We start from the raw sequence: 19,642 nt of genomic DNA on the forward strand, positions 1-19,642 counted from the left end.
ATGAATATTTTTAAAAATTCCCTTATGGCACTTGCCAATCGACCCCTGAGAGAGGCTGTTAATGACAACTGTCGAGGGTCCAGAATCTGAAAATAAAGGTTCAGTAAGGTGCTGTACTTACCCTTTTTGAAGAGAGCTGCATGCTGGTTATGGATGCAGAGTCCTGAAACAGAAGAGATCAGCTAAGTCAGCACATGACCAGCAACAAAATGGAAAGATGTTCCTCAGGAAACCACTTTAGACGTGAGTCTTTGGTTTCAGGATTCTATCACACCCTGGAGCATTCCCATGTATTTTGGCCTGAGAGGCAGCCTGTACGTGAATATTATAATGTATCTTCCAAGTCTCAGACCCAATTTCCTCCCAGAGTCAATCCTAACAGCTCAAACTTTGCTCTTGTGTCGGAGGCTGGGTAGGAAATAGGTAGGAAATACGTGTAGGAAGTTGTGTCAGTCTGCAACACTTGGCCGTGGGCAGCTGTGGGCTGCGTGCTGAGGAAGGCACTAAAGCTTGTGGCAGCTGCCGGAGAAGCTCAGGAGGGAAAGGCTGTCCCAGTATAGTACACGGACGGCGGGGAATCAGTGTGGGGCTGTACGTTTGACATGAAATGTAGACAATCTGTAATTGTAAGTGTAGTGGGGCACCTCAGAGTGCCACATACTGCACTGAAAGATTCTGATATATATTGTACTGTGTGTAATGTCAAATTTGAACTGTTATGTAATGCAAGTTTACAAATCTTGTGAATAAAGTATGCTTTTTGAAAAAAATGTATAGGAACTTGTAGAAATTTTGGGTCATGTTTAGGAAGTTACATGCGTGGGAAGCTGTGTCATATACACGCAGCGCCAGTGGTGGATGTATCAAGTATATTATTACAAAAACTTTAAGAATAGTCTGGGAATGTTACAATTTATTTAACTGTGTTAAATGTTACGATTTATTTAACTGTGTTACAGGTAAGCTACAAGCGCAAATACAGAACTCAAAAGAACATGTTCAAACCAGTGGGACAGTGATTCAAGCTCTTCGACCTGCAGCATGCTTGCATCCATATGTCTCTTAAAAACACAGACACATGCTCCATCAGCTTTCCAAGTCCCATTTCACGGATCCATTCCAGATCACCATTCCTTCCATCCAAAGCTATCTAAAATGGGACACGGACGCCTATGCTCCAGCCATGTTTACATCATTGACCATCAGGTATGTGAAGAGGTTGAGGAAATGGGGATGTTCTCCTTACAGAGAAGGTAGTCGATGGGAGATTTAATCGAGGTGTTCCAAATTATGAAGGTTTTTGATACAGCAAATAAGGAGAAACTGTTCCCAGTGACAAGTGAGTCAGTGACCAGGGGCAGAATGTTGCCCTTGTCGGGCGGGGCTCGGCGGGCTGACCACCGCCCGCGATCGAGGCCGAACTGCGATTTCACGCTGGGCGGGCCAATTAATGCAGTGCTCAGCGCTGCCTGTGCAGGCACGGGGAGGAGGGTGAGCGGGGCGAGTGTGAACTTGGCCCATGCACGCGAGCGAGCGCTTGAGAATCTTTCTGAGGCACAGAACTGCCTCAGGGTGATGAAGAATTTAGAAAATAATAATCAAGAAATAAAAAGTGTTATAAAACATGTCCCCTCATGTGACTCTGTCACAGGAGCAGGGAGATGTTATTAATTAAAGCTTAAATTTTTTATTTTATTTGTATTCGCTTTAGGAAACCTCATCCCGCCCGTGGGTGAGGTTTCCTAAAAAGTGCCAAAGGCCGCTTTTTCTTTTAATTTCTTTTAATTAACTTTTCAATGGCCTTAACAGGCCTTTCAATTGTCGGCGGACATGCTGCCGATTCCGGTGTGCGCCCGATGACCGAAACATCGCGCGACTGCGCATTGAATTCGAGAACGCTTGCCCGATGTCAACGTGCGTCATTTTACACTCAAGCGGGTCGGGTGCCCGCCCGCCCGCTCGCCGAGCTAAACAGTTTGCCCCAGAGGACACAGATTTCAAGTGATTGGAAAAAGAGCCAAAGAAAGGATGAAATGTTCTTTTTTTAACACAGCAATTTGTTGTGATCGGAAATACAGTGCCTGGAAGGGTAGTAGACACAGATTAAATAGTGACTTTGAAAACGGAATTGGGTAAATACTTGAAGAGGGAAAACTTGCAGAGCTGTGGGGAAACAGCAGGGAGGGTCTGACTAACAGGATAGCTCTTTCAGAGAGTCAGCAGAGGTACGATGGGCTGAATGGCCTCCTTCCCTACTATGTCATTCAATGATTCTATGTGAAGGTCCAGGTGCAGGAACAAAAGAAAAATTAGCTTTTATCGTTCCATATCTTACCTTGAAGACTTGCAGCTCTTCGAGAAGAAGCTCTTCCATGTTCTGCCAACTTTCCTTTGGTACCGAGATCACTTTCAAAACTGTCCCAACGTCTAAGATTCCAAATGGAGAGAAAAGATTGGAGGACTGCAGCGGCTCAAGTGTAAAACAAAAAAAAGGCTTGTTTAGAGGCACCTTGTGGCTGGTAAATAGAAAAAAACCTTACCTGTCCCAATAAACATGACGTCATAGCGTCCGTCACCCGCCTCCACTCTGTCCACCACTATCTGAGTGAAGCTGTAGTCAACATTGGTTTTCACCAGGATTGGGCGATGGCTGATGGGGTTGATGGGATTGTACATCAGAGGGTGGTTACGGGCAAACAGCACAACGTCGTCAGGAAACTCCTTGGTTGACTGAAAGCCTCCAAAGGTTTTGCTCGGACACTGGAGAGGTGAAAAAAACAAAGATCAAGGCTTTGTGCATTTCAACTTTCGGGACCACTAGCATAACAGAACAAGAAAAACCATTCTTCTAGTGATAGCTACAGCTCATTAATAAAGCCATGGTTCCATTGCAATGTGGTATTGTCTATTTACCACTTATTGGAGAAAATACAAAATTGGGAATACCACAAAACCAGCCACATGAAGTCATGTACCTCAAGTTCTATATTATTATCAAAGAATCATAGAGTAGCTACAGCACAGAAGGAGACCATTCTGCCCCTTGTGTCCGTGCTGACTCTCTGCAAGAGCAACTCATCTAGGCCCACTCCCCTGCCTTTTTCCCGTAACCCTGCAATTTCTTTCTCTTCAGATAACTATTCAATTCTCTTTTGAAAGCCATGATTGAATCTGCCTCCACCCTGCACACTCTCAGGCAGTGCATTCCAGATCCTAACCACTCACTGTGTCAATACAGATTTTCCTCATTGCTTCTTTCACCAATCGCCTTAAATCGGTGTCCTCAGCTCACTCTTTTATCTAAAGCATCCCTCTTCCATCAGACATGTCGTAAAGTAGGTGGGGCACTGGTCTGTTCAAAGCAAAAAGGTCTGAGCTTGGGGTTATGCAGTGGGGATAGTGATTGGGGCATGCAATTAGCCTCAGAATAGTTCAGGCAGGGAGGTATGGGAACCAGGCCAGAATTCCTTCTCCTCATTGCCAGCTAATACCTAAAAAGGACAGGTGAAATTCTAAGGGCTGAGGACAAATAGATAAGGGCTTGTCAACAATGGCCTGCAAGATCAGGTGACCTAGCCAACAATCGCCATCAATGCTGACGCATGCAGAATAGTCATTTGGGTATAGTGCTGAAGGACAGTCATCATCATGGAATGATATAAGGCAGCACTTTCAGGTGAAATGGGGAGATACCAAGGGAGGTGGTGCCATATTGCTATTGTCACTGGACTGGACAGAGACCCAGGGTTTGAATCCCACCACGGCAGAGGGTGAAATTTGAATTCAATAAAAATCCAGAATTAAAAGTCTGATGATGACCATGAATCGACCCAGCTGGTTCACTAATGCCCTTTGGAAAAGGAAATCTGTCATCCTTGCCTGGTCTGGCCTACTTGTTGACTCTTAACTGCCCTCTGAACAAGGGTAATTAGGGATGGGTGACAAATGCTGGCCTAGCCAGTGATGCCCACATCCCATGAATGAATTTTTAAAAAAACCTTTATCGGGGAATGGAATACTGAGGTTAGAGAATTTAACCCCAAAGCTTCAGCTGGACCAGGAACAGGGGGTGAAATGTTAATGTTGCTGCTCTAAATGTTGTGGTCAACAGTATGAGAGGGGATGTGGGCTGCATCAAGTATGGGACAATGGCAAGACAATTATCGTGGGAGAAATGATTGAGGGGTCACATTGCTGGGAGCAAGAAGAGGAGATGGAGGGGGCCTTACTGGAGGTGGGGAGGAAGAGAAATAGTCAGAAGAGAAAATTGGGGTTAAAAGGATGAAGTCTAGAATGGCAGCCAGCACGAACATGCAGATGGGCACAAGAGAGCAGCACGACATTGCTTGGTTGAGTAGCAGAGAGCTGGGGGTGGCAGGCTGGGTGCAATCGAGATGCGCTTTCATTCCCCAGCTGGCCTTTGACAAACTAGCACCATCAATCTGGCCTTTGTGTCAGTTGAAAGGCCAAGTGTTGCTGCCTCCACTAGAATGTGGGCCCCCCCAAGACGGCACGCTATCAACAAGAGGCTCAGAGCTCGTATCCTGCAGCAGACAAGATTTTTAACCCAGCTACGGAGAGGGGATCTCTTCCCACAACTCCCCCTTCCAGAGGGAAATAAAACCAAGAATAACAAAAGAGGCGATAGAGGGAGCAAGAAGAGCAACATAACAGGGCGACAGAGTTCAAGGCAGGATTAGCAGCACAGCTAAAGCTGATTTGACCTATGACCTACACAAGAAATGTGGGGCTAGCTGAGAGTAGGATACAGTGGAAAGCATGTAGGCCAGCCTGTGAAGAAAGAGCGCTGTGAGAGGGTCGACTTAATTGAACGTAAGAATAGAAAAGATAGGAAGAGGAGGCCAAACATCTCATCAAGCTGATCTTCGACATCAACTGCACTTTCTCACCCTACCCACAAATTAGGGTTGCCAACCCTCCTGGAATGGCTGGGGGTCCCCCGGAATTAGCCTCAATCTCCCGGTGGTCAAATAAAGCATTTCCAGGAGCACATCAGCTCCCGGCAATGGCAGCCAGGACTGGCCGCCAGCCAATCACAGCTTGTGCTCGGGCACTACCTGACCCTCCAGATGACCAAGACTGGCCGCCAGCCAATCACAGCTTGTGCTCGGGCACCACCTGACCCTCCAGATGACCAAGACTGGCCGCCAGCCAATCACAGCTTGTGCTCGGGCACCACCTGACCCTCCAGATGACCAAGACTGGCCGCCAGCCAATCACAGCTTGCGCTCGGGCACCACATGACCTTCCCTACATCAGGGACTGGCTGTCAACCAATCACAGCCTGTGTTCAGGTGCCAACTGGCCTTCCCTACGCCAGGAACCTAGTCCCCCACCCACGGAAAAGCCGGACTTGGCGTCGGCAGGAACCACTTGATGGAAAGATCTGAATGGCCTACAGGCCACGTGATCAGTGCTCCAATCAGTTGAGGCGATGCCCTCACAGGCTGTCGATCTGGAGGAAAGGGCACTGATTGTGAGCCAAGGTTAGGCTCTGCTGAGACTGGCCGGATGCTGGTGTAGTGATTAATCAGTACTATTAATGTTATTAATTAGTGTCGGATTGAATTGGTGGTGACCGGGTGGACTGTGGTGTGCTGCAGATTTCCGTCCCCCGAGAGCGACTGGCAGGGGAAGGAATTGTTCAGACTCAGCAGTGGAATTTAGTGGGGACAGGTTCGTTCCCTCTCACTCAGCGTCACGCCCAATCAGTGTTCACAGTTGGCAGAAACAGATTATGCGAATCGAAACCAGGTAACCAGCTTGACAGAAAAGCTCGATGGAGCACAGCCCTCTAGCTGCTTCCTGCTCTATCTTTGTAGCTGCCAATCTCACGTGTATTACACCAAACTAAATTAAATATACAGCGCAGTTAAGAAGCCATTCAGCTCAATCAGTCTGTGCCATAACACTACTTCTGCTGAAGTCTCCTGGAATATGTCCAGCCAGAGTTGACAGCCCTACCCTACAACCTTTGATCAGAGTTCAAAAATCTGAATCTCAGCCTCGAATAGACTCAACGACTGAACAGCCACAGCTCTTGCTACATCCCAACCACCTCTCAATCTCAAATATTATCCAGACTCTCTCTTTATTGAGAGGCTAAACTCGCATATTCCATTTTAAAGAGGAGAAAACGTAGTCAATCAGGCAGTGGTGGTGCAGTGCTGCCAAACTTGGACTTTCAATGACCATTTTGAAGGGGAAAGGAAGAGGTTACACAGTTTAAAGCCCCTAGGGAAGAGGGAGTTAATGTGGGGGACTATGTGATGACATAGGATTCTTGCCTTTATCAGCTGAGGCATAGAATATAAGATCTGGGAGGTTCTGTTGGAATGATATGAAACACTAGTTAGGCCACAGCGAGATTACTGCGTGCAGTTCTGGTCACTGCGTTATAGGAAAGAGGAGGGTGCAGAGGAGTTTTATGAGGATCTTGCTCAGAATGTTAGTTATGAGGAAAGATTGGATAGGCTAGGGCTGTTCTCTTTGGAACAGAGGAGACTGATTGAAATGAATAATTGGGGGCGGCGTAGTGATGCTGTCACTGGACTAGTATCCCGGAGACCCAGGGTAATGCTCTGGGAACCTGGGTTCAAATCCCGCCACAGCAGATGGTGAAATTTGAATTTGAGAAAAATCTTTAATTAAAAGTCTGATGATGACCATGAAACCATTGCCAATTGCTATAAAAACCCATCTGGTTCACTAATGCCCTTAAGGGAAGGAAAACTACCATCCTTATCTGGTCTGGCCTACATGTGACTCCAGATTCTTGTGACAGGCTTCAGACAATGTGATTGACTCTTAAATGCCCTCAGAACAAGGGGAATTAGGGATGGGCAATAAATGCTGGCCTAGTCAGTTCAGCGATGCCTATGTCCCATGAAACAAAATAGAAAAAAAACTAATTGAAGTGTATAAAATTATTAAGGTTCTTGGTTGAAGGGTCCATCATCAGGGAGGCTTAGGGCAAGAAGGTAGGGGGATTTGTGGGGAAATTCTTTCACCCAGAAGGCGGTGGGGATCTGGAACTCACTGCCTGAAAGGGTGGTAGAGGCAGACACCCTCAGAACATTTATAAAGTGCTCGGATATGCACTTGAAGTACAGAAAGTGAGATTAGGCTGGATGGCTACTATGTGGGCTGGCATAGACATAGTGGGCTGAGTGGCCTCCTTCTTTATAAATCTTGAATTCAAGCAAGTAAAGATGCAGGGCAAAGGATGAGCATGTAACACACAAAAGAGGAGTTAGGAAGAACAAGAGAGAAGACTTCACATTTACTGGTGTTTCTCAATCCTCCTTTCTGGCTGTGCTTGGCTTGTCTGTCACCCTATGGAATTATAGTCTTTTAAAAGAAAACCTCCCCATTCAGAATGTCCTTGGAAAGCAAACCCCCACCTGCCTCAAGCCTATTTCTCACCAACAGTCCAGGTCTTTAACCTTAATTGGGCCCATGAAACAACAGCAATATTGACCTAATCAAGCTGACTTCGGAAAGTTTTACTCCCCAAACACATGATTTGTGTAAGTTGGCCAATAATTGGCAAAGAACCATGGAGGATAGGAGAAGAATTTTTATTGCACAGTGTGTTGTTATCAGGAATTCACTGTCTGGACGAGTGATAGAAGCAGATTCAATGGTAACTTTCAAAAGCGAATTGGAAAATGACATATTTGCAGAGTAATAGGAGAAACAGCAGCAATAGTTGGACTAATTGGATAGCACGGGTGGGCCAAATGGCCTCCTTCTATGCTATATGGTTCTATGAAAGAGTATAAGTTTAAGACTCCACACATTATTCTTCACAGCTTTGGGCAGTATAATGATGCCAGTTGGCTATAGCTTCGTTATGAAATCCATGACTGCCCCACAATTGGTTCATTGTGTTACTGTTACATTCAACCGGACCCTACCATTCCTGGTCGAGGGTATGGTACTTTCCCCTGGTACGGTACCCACTGGTAGTTTGGCCCCTCCTTGTGTGCGAAGGGTCCCAGGAAAGCTCTGCGAATGTCGTTCATGCTGTACACACAGACAGCTGAGCCTCTGAAGACATTACTGAAACAAATATGAAACAGTTAGTCACAACTAGGACACGAGTGCAGAGAGTTAAAACTGCAGAGAAGGGCCGTGTCACATTTAAAAATATCGTACATTCTGTCACATCATCGCCTTGGTAAAGGGCATCGGGGGTGGGGGCAACTTCCTGGGAAATGCAGGGCGATGCCCATCAACCCCACCCCCCCCACCGAGTCCTCCACCAGGCCTCTGGTCACTTTGTAGGGGAGAGGCTCGGGTCACAGCCCAGTTACACGCTCAGTCTGCAGACAGCATGCAAATCTCTCGACCACCCTCCGACCTGCTGGTTAGTTCAGTCGCAGAAGTCAGGTCTCAGCAGTTACAACCCAGGGCTGCCACCCCATGCATTCCGGGCCTGTATCTTTCACCTGACTTTCCCAAAAATATACTTTATTCACAAAATTTGTAAAGGTACATTAACAGTAACAGTTCAAATTTTAGCCTTAGATAAAGTGCAGTACAGAGCAGTTTCTTTCAATACAGTACATGAGGTGTCTCAGTGCCCTTGCCATAACCGGTTATATTTACAATGTACATTTATACTTTATATCAAACCTTCTCTGGTGCATACAGCCCGAGGGGTTTTCACATGGTTTCCAGACCCTCGGTTTACAATGATGGGAGAACTTTAGACAGTGACCTTCCTCCACTGAGCCTCTGTGGCAGTTGCCTCAGGCTTCAGTGCATCTCTCAGTACGTAGTGCTGGCCCCTGGAATGTGCCAGGCTGCAATACTCAGTCACTGACGGTCCTTTGCATTGGAAAACCAACAGGTTTCGGGCTGGCCAAAGTGTGTCGTTCACCTCCTCCAGCAGCAGTTGACGTTTACCTCAGTGTGCGTCCCTGGGAATAACTCCCAGGACACGGCGTAACAGAGCTGCTCGGGATGAACTGCAACGAAAACTAGTGAATCTCTTTCCAGCCCTTCCAGGAGCAGGTGGGTAACAATTAAAAAAATACCAGCCTGGCCAGCGACACCATGAACGAATTCTTAAAAAAACGACCTCTTCTCCACCACAGCTGCTTCGACAGCAGCCTGCAGAGGCAGCAAGACCTCCGGCCCTGCAGGAAGGATCTGGCAGGGAGTGCCCTTCTCATCACCAGCCAAGCTACAACTTGGCGCTTGTTTGAAAGTTCTGGCGGTGAGGCAGCCTGCCAAACGACTTTGACCGTCTGCCCCAGAAGCCGTCTGACAAGATCCACCATCTCCTTTTCCCTCAAGGTTTCAACGCGTGGACCTCTGCTTGCATATCCTTAACTCCGAATGATCTGAGCTTGAAATTCCTCCACATGCCAGTTATCCTGCAGCACAGTCAGTCCCCATTGCAATGGGCAACTCACCAGTCACTAGATAAAATCTGACTAGGCTTGCAGGTTGTGCTGAGACAGTACAGTTTTATAGAGGGCCGCAGAGCCTTATCATCCACAGTGAACAACAGGTACTCCCTGTGGGACAAATGACTAGGGCACATTTCCGTGGGATGTGGATGTACACATCAATTCGTCATAGTGGTTAAGTTACTGGACCAGCAATACAGAAGCCTGGATGAGTAACTCAGGGACAAGGGGCGCGATTTTATAGTCTCCCCCACCTCCACCGCACTAACGCAAAATATGGGTCAGCAATCCAGATATCATCCTGTCGGTTTCTGATAATACAGAAAGTGAGCGGGTGCCAAAATCGGAAGTCCGCTCTTCATTTTGAAGAAAACAATTAACAAGCTATCGGGCTTGTTAAAGACCCAACCGGCTGCAATTTTCCTTTGCCCACTCCATTTCTCGGTAGTCCTGGAGGAAGACGTTGGGAGTGACTTAGGCCAGGTATGAGGGGTCGGCACAGGGGTGGATGAAATGGCCTGTAAATAGGGCCATGGCCGCATGTCACAGCAGAGTCTGCTGCTGTAGGTGGCAGTGATTGGCTGTTAGTAGACTACGGCTTTTAGGTTGACATAGGAAGATAAGAGAGTGAGTGGGCAGGGGACCTTTAAATTGGTGGCTTCCATTTCATGTCCCAGCCTTCCTCCTGCCTGACACTCGATTGAGTACGAAGCTCCCCTTCCCAACACTAATTGGCTGGCCTTCCCGCTGAGCGGCCCCTAATTGGCCAGCCGACGCCTGATTGGCCACAGTGCGGCGGCAGGGACGGAAGTAAGCGGGCCGCAGACTTCCCACTCCGCCTCCCTCACCCCATTGGACACCAGAAAATCCAGGTCAAGAGTTCAAATCCCCACATAGTCGCTGGGGAATTTGAATTCTGTTAATTAGATCAACCTGGAATAAAAATCTAATCTCAGTAATAGTGACCGTGGCCGGAATTTTCCAGCCTCTCACACTGGTGGAATCTTCCGGTCCTGCCGATGTGAATGGAGATTTCAATGACTCACTAGTCCCACCACGGGGGTGGGGGTGGGGGGAGAAAGGAGCTGGAAAATTCCAGCCCATGAGAATACTGGATTATTGTAAAAGTCCACCTAATTTATGTCCTTTAGGGAAGGAAATCTCCTGCCCTTACCCAGTCTGGCCTATATATGACCTCAGACCCACAGCATGTGGTTGACTCTGAACTGCCCTGTGATATGGTCTAACAAGCCACTCAGTTGCATGCAAGAAGATGGCACATCACTGCCACCTCAAGGGCAATTAGGGATGGGCAATAAATGTTGACCTTACCAGCAATGCCAACATTCTATAAATGAATGAAAAAAGGCCCCTTTCAAACCAGTAGGACTCAATGGGCTAAATGGCCCCTTTCTGTGCCATAATGACTCCATGACCCTGTAAATAAGTCTCTGGGTTACCGGTTCTGGCAGTGTGGAAGGACAGGATTAGCTAAACTAGAGGCACTCTCATTAACCAGACTCAACGGTGAATTGGGTCTGGGCTTAAATGTCATCTAATGCAATGAGCATCCATCAAGTCATTGAATATGAGTTTTCCAAGCCCACACAAAGCTTGTGGCTAGCCCGTTCTGTTGGTACTGACCTCAGGCACTAGTAAATCTACGCCAGGCTCTCACCTTGAAGTACTGAAGACCGTGTAGACTAGAGGGTTCCTGCGATCTCTTGTCTGGAGGAAGAAGACATCCCCTGGTGAAAAATGAAGCAAACAAACAAAGTTTTACTTACAATCGCTGGTTAACACGCTTTTGCCATCCGCGGACGAACTCACTCCACCGTCAATATGAAGTGGTCTAGAAGTAATTTAAAGGATCGGGTCTTCCTGACAATTCCATTCGTTAGCATCAACATTCCTCAATAACATCCTGATCTCAATCCAGTAATTTCACTTTAAAAACTGCAAGTCACCAGGTGAAGAGAGTTTCCTCGGTTTTAGAACCAGGCTGTTCAGGAGTGGAAACAGGAAACACAGAAAGGAGAACAGAAATGTGGAATTCTCGCCGCCCAAAAGAAGGCTCTGGATTCTGGAACAATTGAAACATTCTAAACTGAGACCAATATATTGAAGTAAAAGTATCAGAGATATGGAGCAAACCAGGGTAAATGGAGTTAAGGTACAGATCAGTCATGAACAAGGCTGAGGGGCTGAATGGCCTATTCCTGCTCCTATGTTCCCTGTTTCTAAAGGGGTCTATAATGAAGTACTTCATTACAAACTAATAGAGCTAAGCCTACCTGCAGGGAAGGACAGGACTGATCTTGGGTGGAGGGGAGTTCTCGCAGTAAGACATTCCAGTGTAATTCACTATTCAGGTCGACAAATGAAAATTTGGCCACTTGGGCATGTGCTGTTGCTGCCTCTGGAGTTCTGGAGTGAAGGGTGAGTGGGGGAATATGAAGAAAAAGGATCTCACCTATGACAATATTACAGAGAAGCGTAGCAGGGCAACCGAGAGCCCTAAGGGTCTGTAGTTTGTCAGTAACCTCACACACTCACTCCACTTCATAAAGAAAGACTCGCAAAGCCCAGCACAAAATGTCTACTGGTTGATGTGGTTCTGTGACTGGGCAACACTTGCTGAACAATCCTGAGTGTGCTAATATCCACACTGACAACCAGTTTAAGGACATAAATACAAACATACGAATTAGGAGCAGGAGTAGGTCTCTCGGCCTCTCAAGCCTGCTCCAGCATTCAATAAGATCATGGTTGATCTGGCTGTGGCTTCAACTCCACATTCACGCCTATCCCCGATATCCTGTGTTAGTCAAAAATCTATCTACCTCTGCCTTAAAAATATTCAACAACCCTGCCTCTACTGCTCTCTAAGGAAGAGTTCCACAGACTCATGAACTTTTAGAGAAAGAATTTCTCCGCATCACCATCTCAAATGGGAGACCCCTCATTTTTAAATAGGCCCCTAGTTCTAGTCTCTCCCACAAAGGGAAACATCCTTTCAGCATCCACCCTGTCAAATCCCCTCAGGATCTTATATATTTCAATAAGATCGCCTCCCATTCTTCTAAACTCCAATGGATACAGGCCCAGCCTGTCCAACCTTTCCTCATTATAAACCCCTTCATCCCACGTGTCTGTCAAGTGAACCTTCTCTGAACCGCTTCTAAAGCATGTGGATCCTTTCTTAAACAAGGAGACCAAAACTGTACACAGTACTCCAGATGTGGCCTCACCAACACTCAGTATAATTGTAGCACAACATCCCTACTTTTCTAATCTACTCCCTTTGCAATAAATGTCAACATTCCATTTGATCCCTCTGTACCTCAGAGTTCTGCAATCTCTCTCCATTTACGTAAGATGCTGCTTTTCTATTCTTCCTGCCAAATGGACAAGTTCATATTTTCCCACATTATACTCTATCTGCCAAATTTTTGCTTGCTCACTTAACCTATTTATAGCCCTTTGCAGACCCATTATGTCCTCTTCACAACTTACTTTCCTACCTACCTTTGTGCCATCAGCAAATTTAGCAACCACACATTCAGTCCTTTCATCTAAGTCATTGATATAAAAGGTAAACAGTTGAGGCCCCAGCACTGATTCCTGTGGCACTCCACTCATCGCATCTTGCCAACCCAGAAATGACCCATTTATGCCTACTCTCTGTTTCCTGTTAGCTAACCAATCCTCTACCCATGCTAATATGTTGCCCCCTACACCATAAGGCTCTTACTTTGTATGGTAACCTTTCATGTGACAACTTCTCAAATGCCTTCTGGAAATCTCAGTACAGCACATCCACAGGTTCTCCTTTATCCACATTGCTTGCTACTTCCTGAACAAACCCCAATAAATTAGTGAAACATTATTTCCCTTTCACAAAACCACATTACTCCGACTGGTTACATTGAGATTTTCCAAGTGCCCCGCTATAACCTCCTTAATAATAGATCCCAGCATTTTCCCTACGATGGATGTTAAACAAACTGACATCAGTCAAGCTTGCAACCTGGCTTGTTTACGCTTGCTAGAAGTGGCATGCATTCATGTACAGGGATCTGTTCGCTGCAAACAAAAGAAATATGTTTAAGCCTTGCACCTTTTTTGAATAACCCAGAAGGTTGGGGAGTTTATAGTTTGCCACTGCTTTCCCCATCGCAATGCCTCAGCCAATCAGAGTTGCCTTGCCAACCAATCAACACTCTGTTCTCCTGTCATTTAAATAGTTGTGATAGTTTGAACTTTGACATTCTTGCACTTGTCCTGATGAGTGCAAGGCAAAAAGCTTCAGCAACATGTCTCTCTCTTCAACAATACTTGCATTTATATATGTTTTATATTTATATCTTTTTATATCTTTGTGGGAGCTTATTGTGTGTAAATTGGCTGCCACATTTCCTACATTACATCAAAGACTCCACTTCAGAAGCTGTAAAGCATTTTGGGGTTTCCTGAGGTTATGAAAGCCATCATACAAATGCAAATCTTTCTTTTCTTATAGGCTAATTACCACAATGTATGATTGGTGGTGACTGTTTTTTTTCTCCTTTTGCCTTTTTTCCCCTTATGCCTCTGCAAAGCATCATGCTTTGATGCCTTAAATACCCTGCTGCTGTTGTATTGGCTTGATGGAGAGGCAAGTTGTTTACATCAAAAGAGCAAAGATACTCACTGATCTCATCAAAATGAGTGTCAATCCCTTCGCTTCCTGGGACAGAGCAGATCAATCGGGCCTTCAGAAATGTTGTCCACTTGTTCACCAGGCTTCTCAGACCCCCATGATCATTCTGAAATAAATGAACAGATTTTAGGATTGGTAACGGTAGCCTAAATGTCTGTTTCCATCACCAGCACCACCCACTTGCTCCCCATCCCCCACCAACCCTCCACCCAACACAAGCATCTAACGTTCACATGGATAATAGTCCTTATTGTTAGGTACAGTCAACTGCAGTATGTGGGGGCCTCCCTTCAATGTGTAGTCCCTTCAATGTGTAGAGTCTCAGTCAGGGAGTAGCGGCAATTGCAAAGTCAACAGCAACAAGCTGCATTTATAAAGCGCTTTTAACATTGTGAAACGCCCTAAGGAGAGTTTGCCAAATAAAATGACAGCGAGGCATGTAAGGAGACATTAGGTCAAGTGATCAAAAGCTTGGCCAAAAGAGGTAGACTTTAAGGAGCGTCCTAGAGGAGCAGAGAGACACGGAGAGGCGGAGAGATTCAAGGAAATAATTCCAGACCTTCGGGCCCAGGCAGCTGAAAGAATGGCCGCTAATGGTGGAGCGATTAAAATCAGGGATGCGCAAGATGCCGGAGCTGGAGGAGTGCAGAAATCTTGGTGGGTTGTAGGGTTGGAAGAGTTACAGAGATGTTGGGGGAGGGGCGGGGGGGGGAGTGGCGTGGTGGGAGGTCATGGGGGGATTTGAAAACAAGGATAAGAATTTTTAAAACGAGATGTTGTTGGATTTGGAGCTAATGTGGGTCAGTGAGCATAGGGGCGATGGGTGAATGGGAATTGGAGCAAGTTAGGACATGGGCAGCAGAGTTTGAATGGGCTCAGGTTTATGGAGGGTGCAAGGAAGGAGACCAGCCAGAAGAGTATTGGAGCAGTCATATCTAGAGGGTAGTGGCATGGATGAAGGTCTCAGCAGTAGATGAGCTGAAGCAGGTGTAAAAGTGAGCACATTTATGCAGGGAATATCCCCATTATTAATCCCAATGGCCTGATAGATCAGGTGCCCAATATCCCAATCACAGCTCTTACCACTGAGACAACAGTGTTGGATTGGGTCCATGTAGAATTCAATTCTAATGATGGCTTTGAGCTGCCTACCAGAAATATAGGTTTGCAAACTAGCAGGGATGGTAATAACTGTTTCCATTAGTGCAGTCATGACTGGGGAAAAAAAACTATTATAAGTTGGACAGATTTAAAGGGACACCCTTTTCATTGAACAATCATTCTAGGATAACACTCGGTGATGGTATTCTTTTCATTTCTAAGTTATTATCTCTTCTTTGTCCTAATTCTGTGGTAAGGGCAGGGAACTGTGATGTTTTATCGATTTGACCACAGCCCCGAGCTTCCTTTGCTTCTCACTCTCCTGAGTGGAACTGATGTTTGAAATGGAGGTGTTTTGGCACAGAGCTGCTTTGAGTGGTGTGCAGGAGCCACCACAGATCCCCCAAAAATCCTAGCTCTCATTGCCCCAGGGGGCAAAAACATAGCAGCATCCAATCTCAGGCCAAAAGCCACAAGGCAAGGTATTGTTCCTACTGGATTCGGAGCTGTTCTTTCCCTGAAATAACAAGGCAAGGTTGCTAATTTGTGAATGTGTGTATGTGTGTGTGTGTGTCTGGGGGTGGTGTTGGCTGAGAACAGGAGTAATCCCCATGACAAAACTAACCAGTTAAACAAGTTGTCAGTCAGTGTGCAATACCCACAGAGCTTTGTGCTAGCAACAGTCAGTAATTCAAGAAGGTGGGAAGGGGAAAAGAACGTGGATGGAATGGGGAAGGAGGGTCAGCAAGAAACAGAAAACAGCATCGGATTATTAAACAGTGTTCCTGAGGTGGGGTTAAGCTGCTCCTTTAAGCAAAGTGTTTTCTTGCTGTCTTCAGTATCTGATGTTCAATATACCAAACCATTTGTAAACAGATATTAATCTCCTCTGCACAGTCACCATACTACTTACATTGCCCTTCAAGGACTCTTCTGCAGTGATTTTGTAACCTGTCCAAAGATTAATGGATGATTAGAAGTTTCCATTCCCTACTGAGTGTTCTATTAATAACCTGGGCTGGTTCTCTTCTGTTATATTCAACACTGCCTTTTAGTAAAAGAGAAAAGGCTTGCATTCATACAGTGCTTTTCTCATGATCTGGAAGTCTCAAAGCACTTTACAGCCAATGAAGTACTTTTGAAGTGTAGGTACCATAAGACCATAAGACATAGGAGCAGAAATTAGGCCAATCGGCCCATCGAGTCTGCTCCGCCATTCAATCATGGCTGATAAGTTTCTCAACCCCATTCTCCCGCCTTCTCCCCGTAACCTTTCATCCCCTTACCAATCAAGAACCTATCTATCTCGCTCTTAAATACACTCAATGACCTGGCCTCCACAGCCTTCTGTGGCAATGAATTCCATAGATTCACCACTCTCTGGCTAAAGAAGTTTCTCCTCATCTCTGTTCTAAAAGGTCTTCCCTTTACTCTGGGGCTGTGCCCTCGGGTCCTAGTCTCTCCTACTAATGGAAACATCTTCCCCACGTCCACTCTATCCAGGCCTTTCAGTGTTCTGTAAGTTTCAATCAGATCCCCCCTCATCCTTCTAAACTCCATCGAGCATAGACCCAGAGTCCTCAAACGTTCCTCATATTGCTGCAACGTCCCCGACCGCGAAGGAGCCACTGGCCCAGGTCGAGACGGAGGGCTCTTTCTCCAGCCCCCCCGCCATCCTAAATGGGCCTTATTGGGCAGAGGCCGCATGTCCATCGCCCAGAGTCGCTTACCCACCCGGCACAGTTGGCCCACTCGCGAGAAGGTGGATTTGCCCAGGTTCTGCCCCTCGACGGCCATCTCTCGGAAGAAGAAGTAGATTTTGTCATCATCCGGGTTGTCGCTCTCAGGGATCCAGAAGGAACCGACGAACTTGGGGTCTGCACGGAGAAACAAGATTCAAAAACTGATAACAGTTTGCCTCAGGAATGGAGGGGGGGGGAGGTGGGCGGAGGTGAGCTCCCAGGAATCTCCGGCTTGCGATGCGGGAATGAAAATCGACAACATGCAGGTGACGTATCACTGTGGAATAGTTATGAGAAAAGATGTTGGCAGAAGATGGAAATATTCTTCCCAATTCCAAGAGAATCCATTTTGAACCATGGTGCGAAATAGTAAATTTAAGTTGCACCCAAATATTCTGTTTAAAGTTGCCTCCTATATAAACTGTAGAACGCATGCTATACAATAAGCAACCTGATGGTGGCGCAAAGTAGCAATGAATTGGGAGCCAAAAAAGAGCCTCAGCCTTAATCTCTGCTTCGCTCCTCTTTCTATTTTTTTTATTTTTTTCTCGCTCCTGTTACTTACTCAAGTCTTTCTCCATTTCTCTCTGCTCTGCTTTTTCTCTTTTCTCCTCTCAGCCTTCTCTTCCCGACCCCTCTGCGTTTTTCTCTCCCTTACTCAACCGTTCTTCCGACCTCCATTCCTTAACTTCTCTCTCTCTTCAACTTTCTCACTTCTCTTCAACTGTTCCCTCCCATCCCTGATCCTCCTCGACCTCTCTCTCTCTCTCTCTCTCTCTCTCTCCCTCTGTCTCTCTTTCTCTCTCCTCAGCCCGTCTCCTGTTTTTCTTTCCAGCATCTCTCTCTCTCTTTCCTCCCTGGCTTTTCTCTCTTCCCTTCCGCGCCTCATTCTATTCTGTAGGCTGTAACCTGTAGGCAAAAAAACTTGCAGAGCCTTTTATTGAGGAGGTTACCCTGTGAGTGTAGCAGGCCCAGCTTGCCGACACATGCTCCCTAGGCACTGGGCTCTCCAATGGCGACACAAGATCGAGGAATTGCCCCTTTAAAATTTTAAACCGTAGTGCTGCTGTGGCACAAAATACTGGGCTCTTGTGACAAGATTGAGAGAGCGATGATATGTGAGCCATACCAGGGTGGTGGAAGCAGGGACGGTTAATGATTTCCAAAGGGAGTTGGGATGGGCACGTGAACAAATAAACCTGCAGGGCTACAGGGATAGAGAAGGGGAATGGGGCTGACAGGAGTGCTCTCCAGAGAACTGGCAGGGATTCAACCGATCGGCTTCCGTCTGTGGCCTAATGGCGTTATGACTCTAAAGGATTTTTGGCAGCTCACAATGGAAGACACAGCTTTGAGAAGTTGCCCATAATGTTAGAACGGACTAAGGCAAGGTGGTATAGCTTTAAGAAATCATTGATTTTAATTGCCTTTAATCAGGAACGTCTCCCAACCTGGAGCAATAAAAGGCAGGGAAATAGAGGAAGTAGCCAAGAGTGAAAAGGCTTAGGCTGCAAAGTAGTTCCTGTTCAATTTAAAAAAAGCTCCCAACCTGCTGAGTATTTCCAGCACTTTTTGTTTTGATTTCACTTTTATATTAGCCCTTATTGCTACATCACTGCACTTTTTTATTCTTTCATGGGATGTGGGTGTTTCCCATCCCTAATTGCCCTTGAACTGAGTGGCTTGTTGGGCCATTTCAGAGGGCAATTGAGAGTCAACCACATTGCTGTGGGTCTGGAGTCACATGTAGGCCAGACCAAGTAAGGATGGCAGATTTCCCTCCCTGAAGGATATTAATGAATGAGATGGGTCTTTACAATTGATGATAGCTTCACTTCACCATCTTGATAACTCCACATTTATTAATTTAATTTGATGTCTAACAGCTGCCATAGTGGGATTTGAACCCATGTTCCCCAGGGCACTAACCTGGGACCCTGGATGACTAGTCCAGTGACACGACCACTAGGCTACCACCTAACCCTGAAAGGCAGAGCTGCTGTGGGTTAATAAACCTCATGGGCTGAATTTTCCCAGCCCTGTGGTGGTGGTGGTTTTGGAGGCAAGACGGGTTGGTGAAGGCAATTCAAATTAACGTGCATCCGGCTGACTCCGTGACACGTTCCTGCCTCCGAGCGCTTTTCCTGGGGGCGGGCTTCCGCCAGCGATGGTGCCCGCTCAGCACCGGCGTGTAGCCGTATAGGGCACTTAACGGGGCAGTTAGTGGGACTGGATTGCTATTTCCCCAGTGGCACGTGGTGCCCCTGTGGTGTCAGGATCTCAAACTGGAGTGGAGCGGGGGGGGTCTGGCTTCAAATCGCAATGCTCAGATCGCCCCAAAGCAAACGGCTTGTCGCGGCAGCCACTCACGGAGGCTGATGTCTCTGCGAGTGTTGTAGCTGCAGCAATGCCGGCCGCTGCACCCCTTACTGAGGCACCCGCTCCTACTCCTGGCCCCTCAGCAGCACCACTTAGCAAGGCCGGCCAGCAGCTCTCACCAGGAGCCACGGTGAACGGACCTCCCAACCCTGGAATCCAGCTTCTCTCTTCAATTGGACTGGGCTCCTGGAGGCAGCTCCTTTACTGGGCCCCCTCCGGGAATATCGCAATCCTCACCCGGCCAGGAATACTCCGCCCCACGCGTTTTAAGCTCT

General features: G+C 46.7%; 1 protein-coding gene across 1 annotated transcript in view; it reads right to left on the reverse strand.

Moving 5' to 3' along the window:
• sema3b (sema domain, immunoglobulin domain (Ig), short basic domain, secreted, (semaphorin) 3B) overlaps window positions 1-19,642 on the reverse strand; it is a 146,370-nt gene that overhangs the window by 25,144 nt on the left and 101,584 nt on the right. The window contains exons 7-13 of the mRNA XM_078543161.1: window positions 16,981-17,123; window positions 14,137-14,251; window positions 11,122-11,191; window positions 7,941-8,085; window positions 2,541-2,760; window positions 2,336-2,427; window positions 122-163 (exon numbers count right to left, since the gene is read on the reverse strand). Of these exons, the coding sequence (XP_078399287.1) occupies window positions 122-163; window positions 2,336-2,427; window positions 2,541-2,760; window positions 7,941-8,085; window positions 11,122-11,191; window positions 14,137-14,251; window positions 16,981-17,123 (827 nt within the window). The remainder of the gene's footprint in view (window positions 1-121; window positions 164-2,335; window positions 2,428-2,540; window positions 2,761-7,940; window positions 8,086-11,121; window positions 11,192-14,136; window positions 14,252-16,980; window positions 17,124-19,642) is intronic.

This window comes from Cetorhinus maximus, chromosome 6, assembly GCF_964194155.1.
Source record: "Cetorhinus maximus chromosome 6, sCetMax3.hap1.1, whole genome shotgun sequence".
Classification (NCBI taxonomy): Eukaryota; Metazoa; Chordata; class Chondrichthyes; order Lamniformes; family Cetorhinidae; genus Cetorhinus; species Cetorhinus maximus.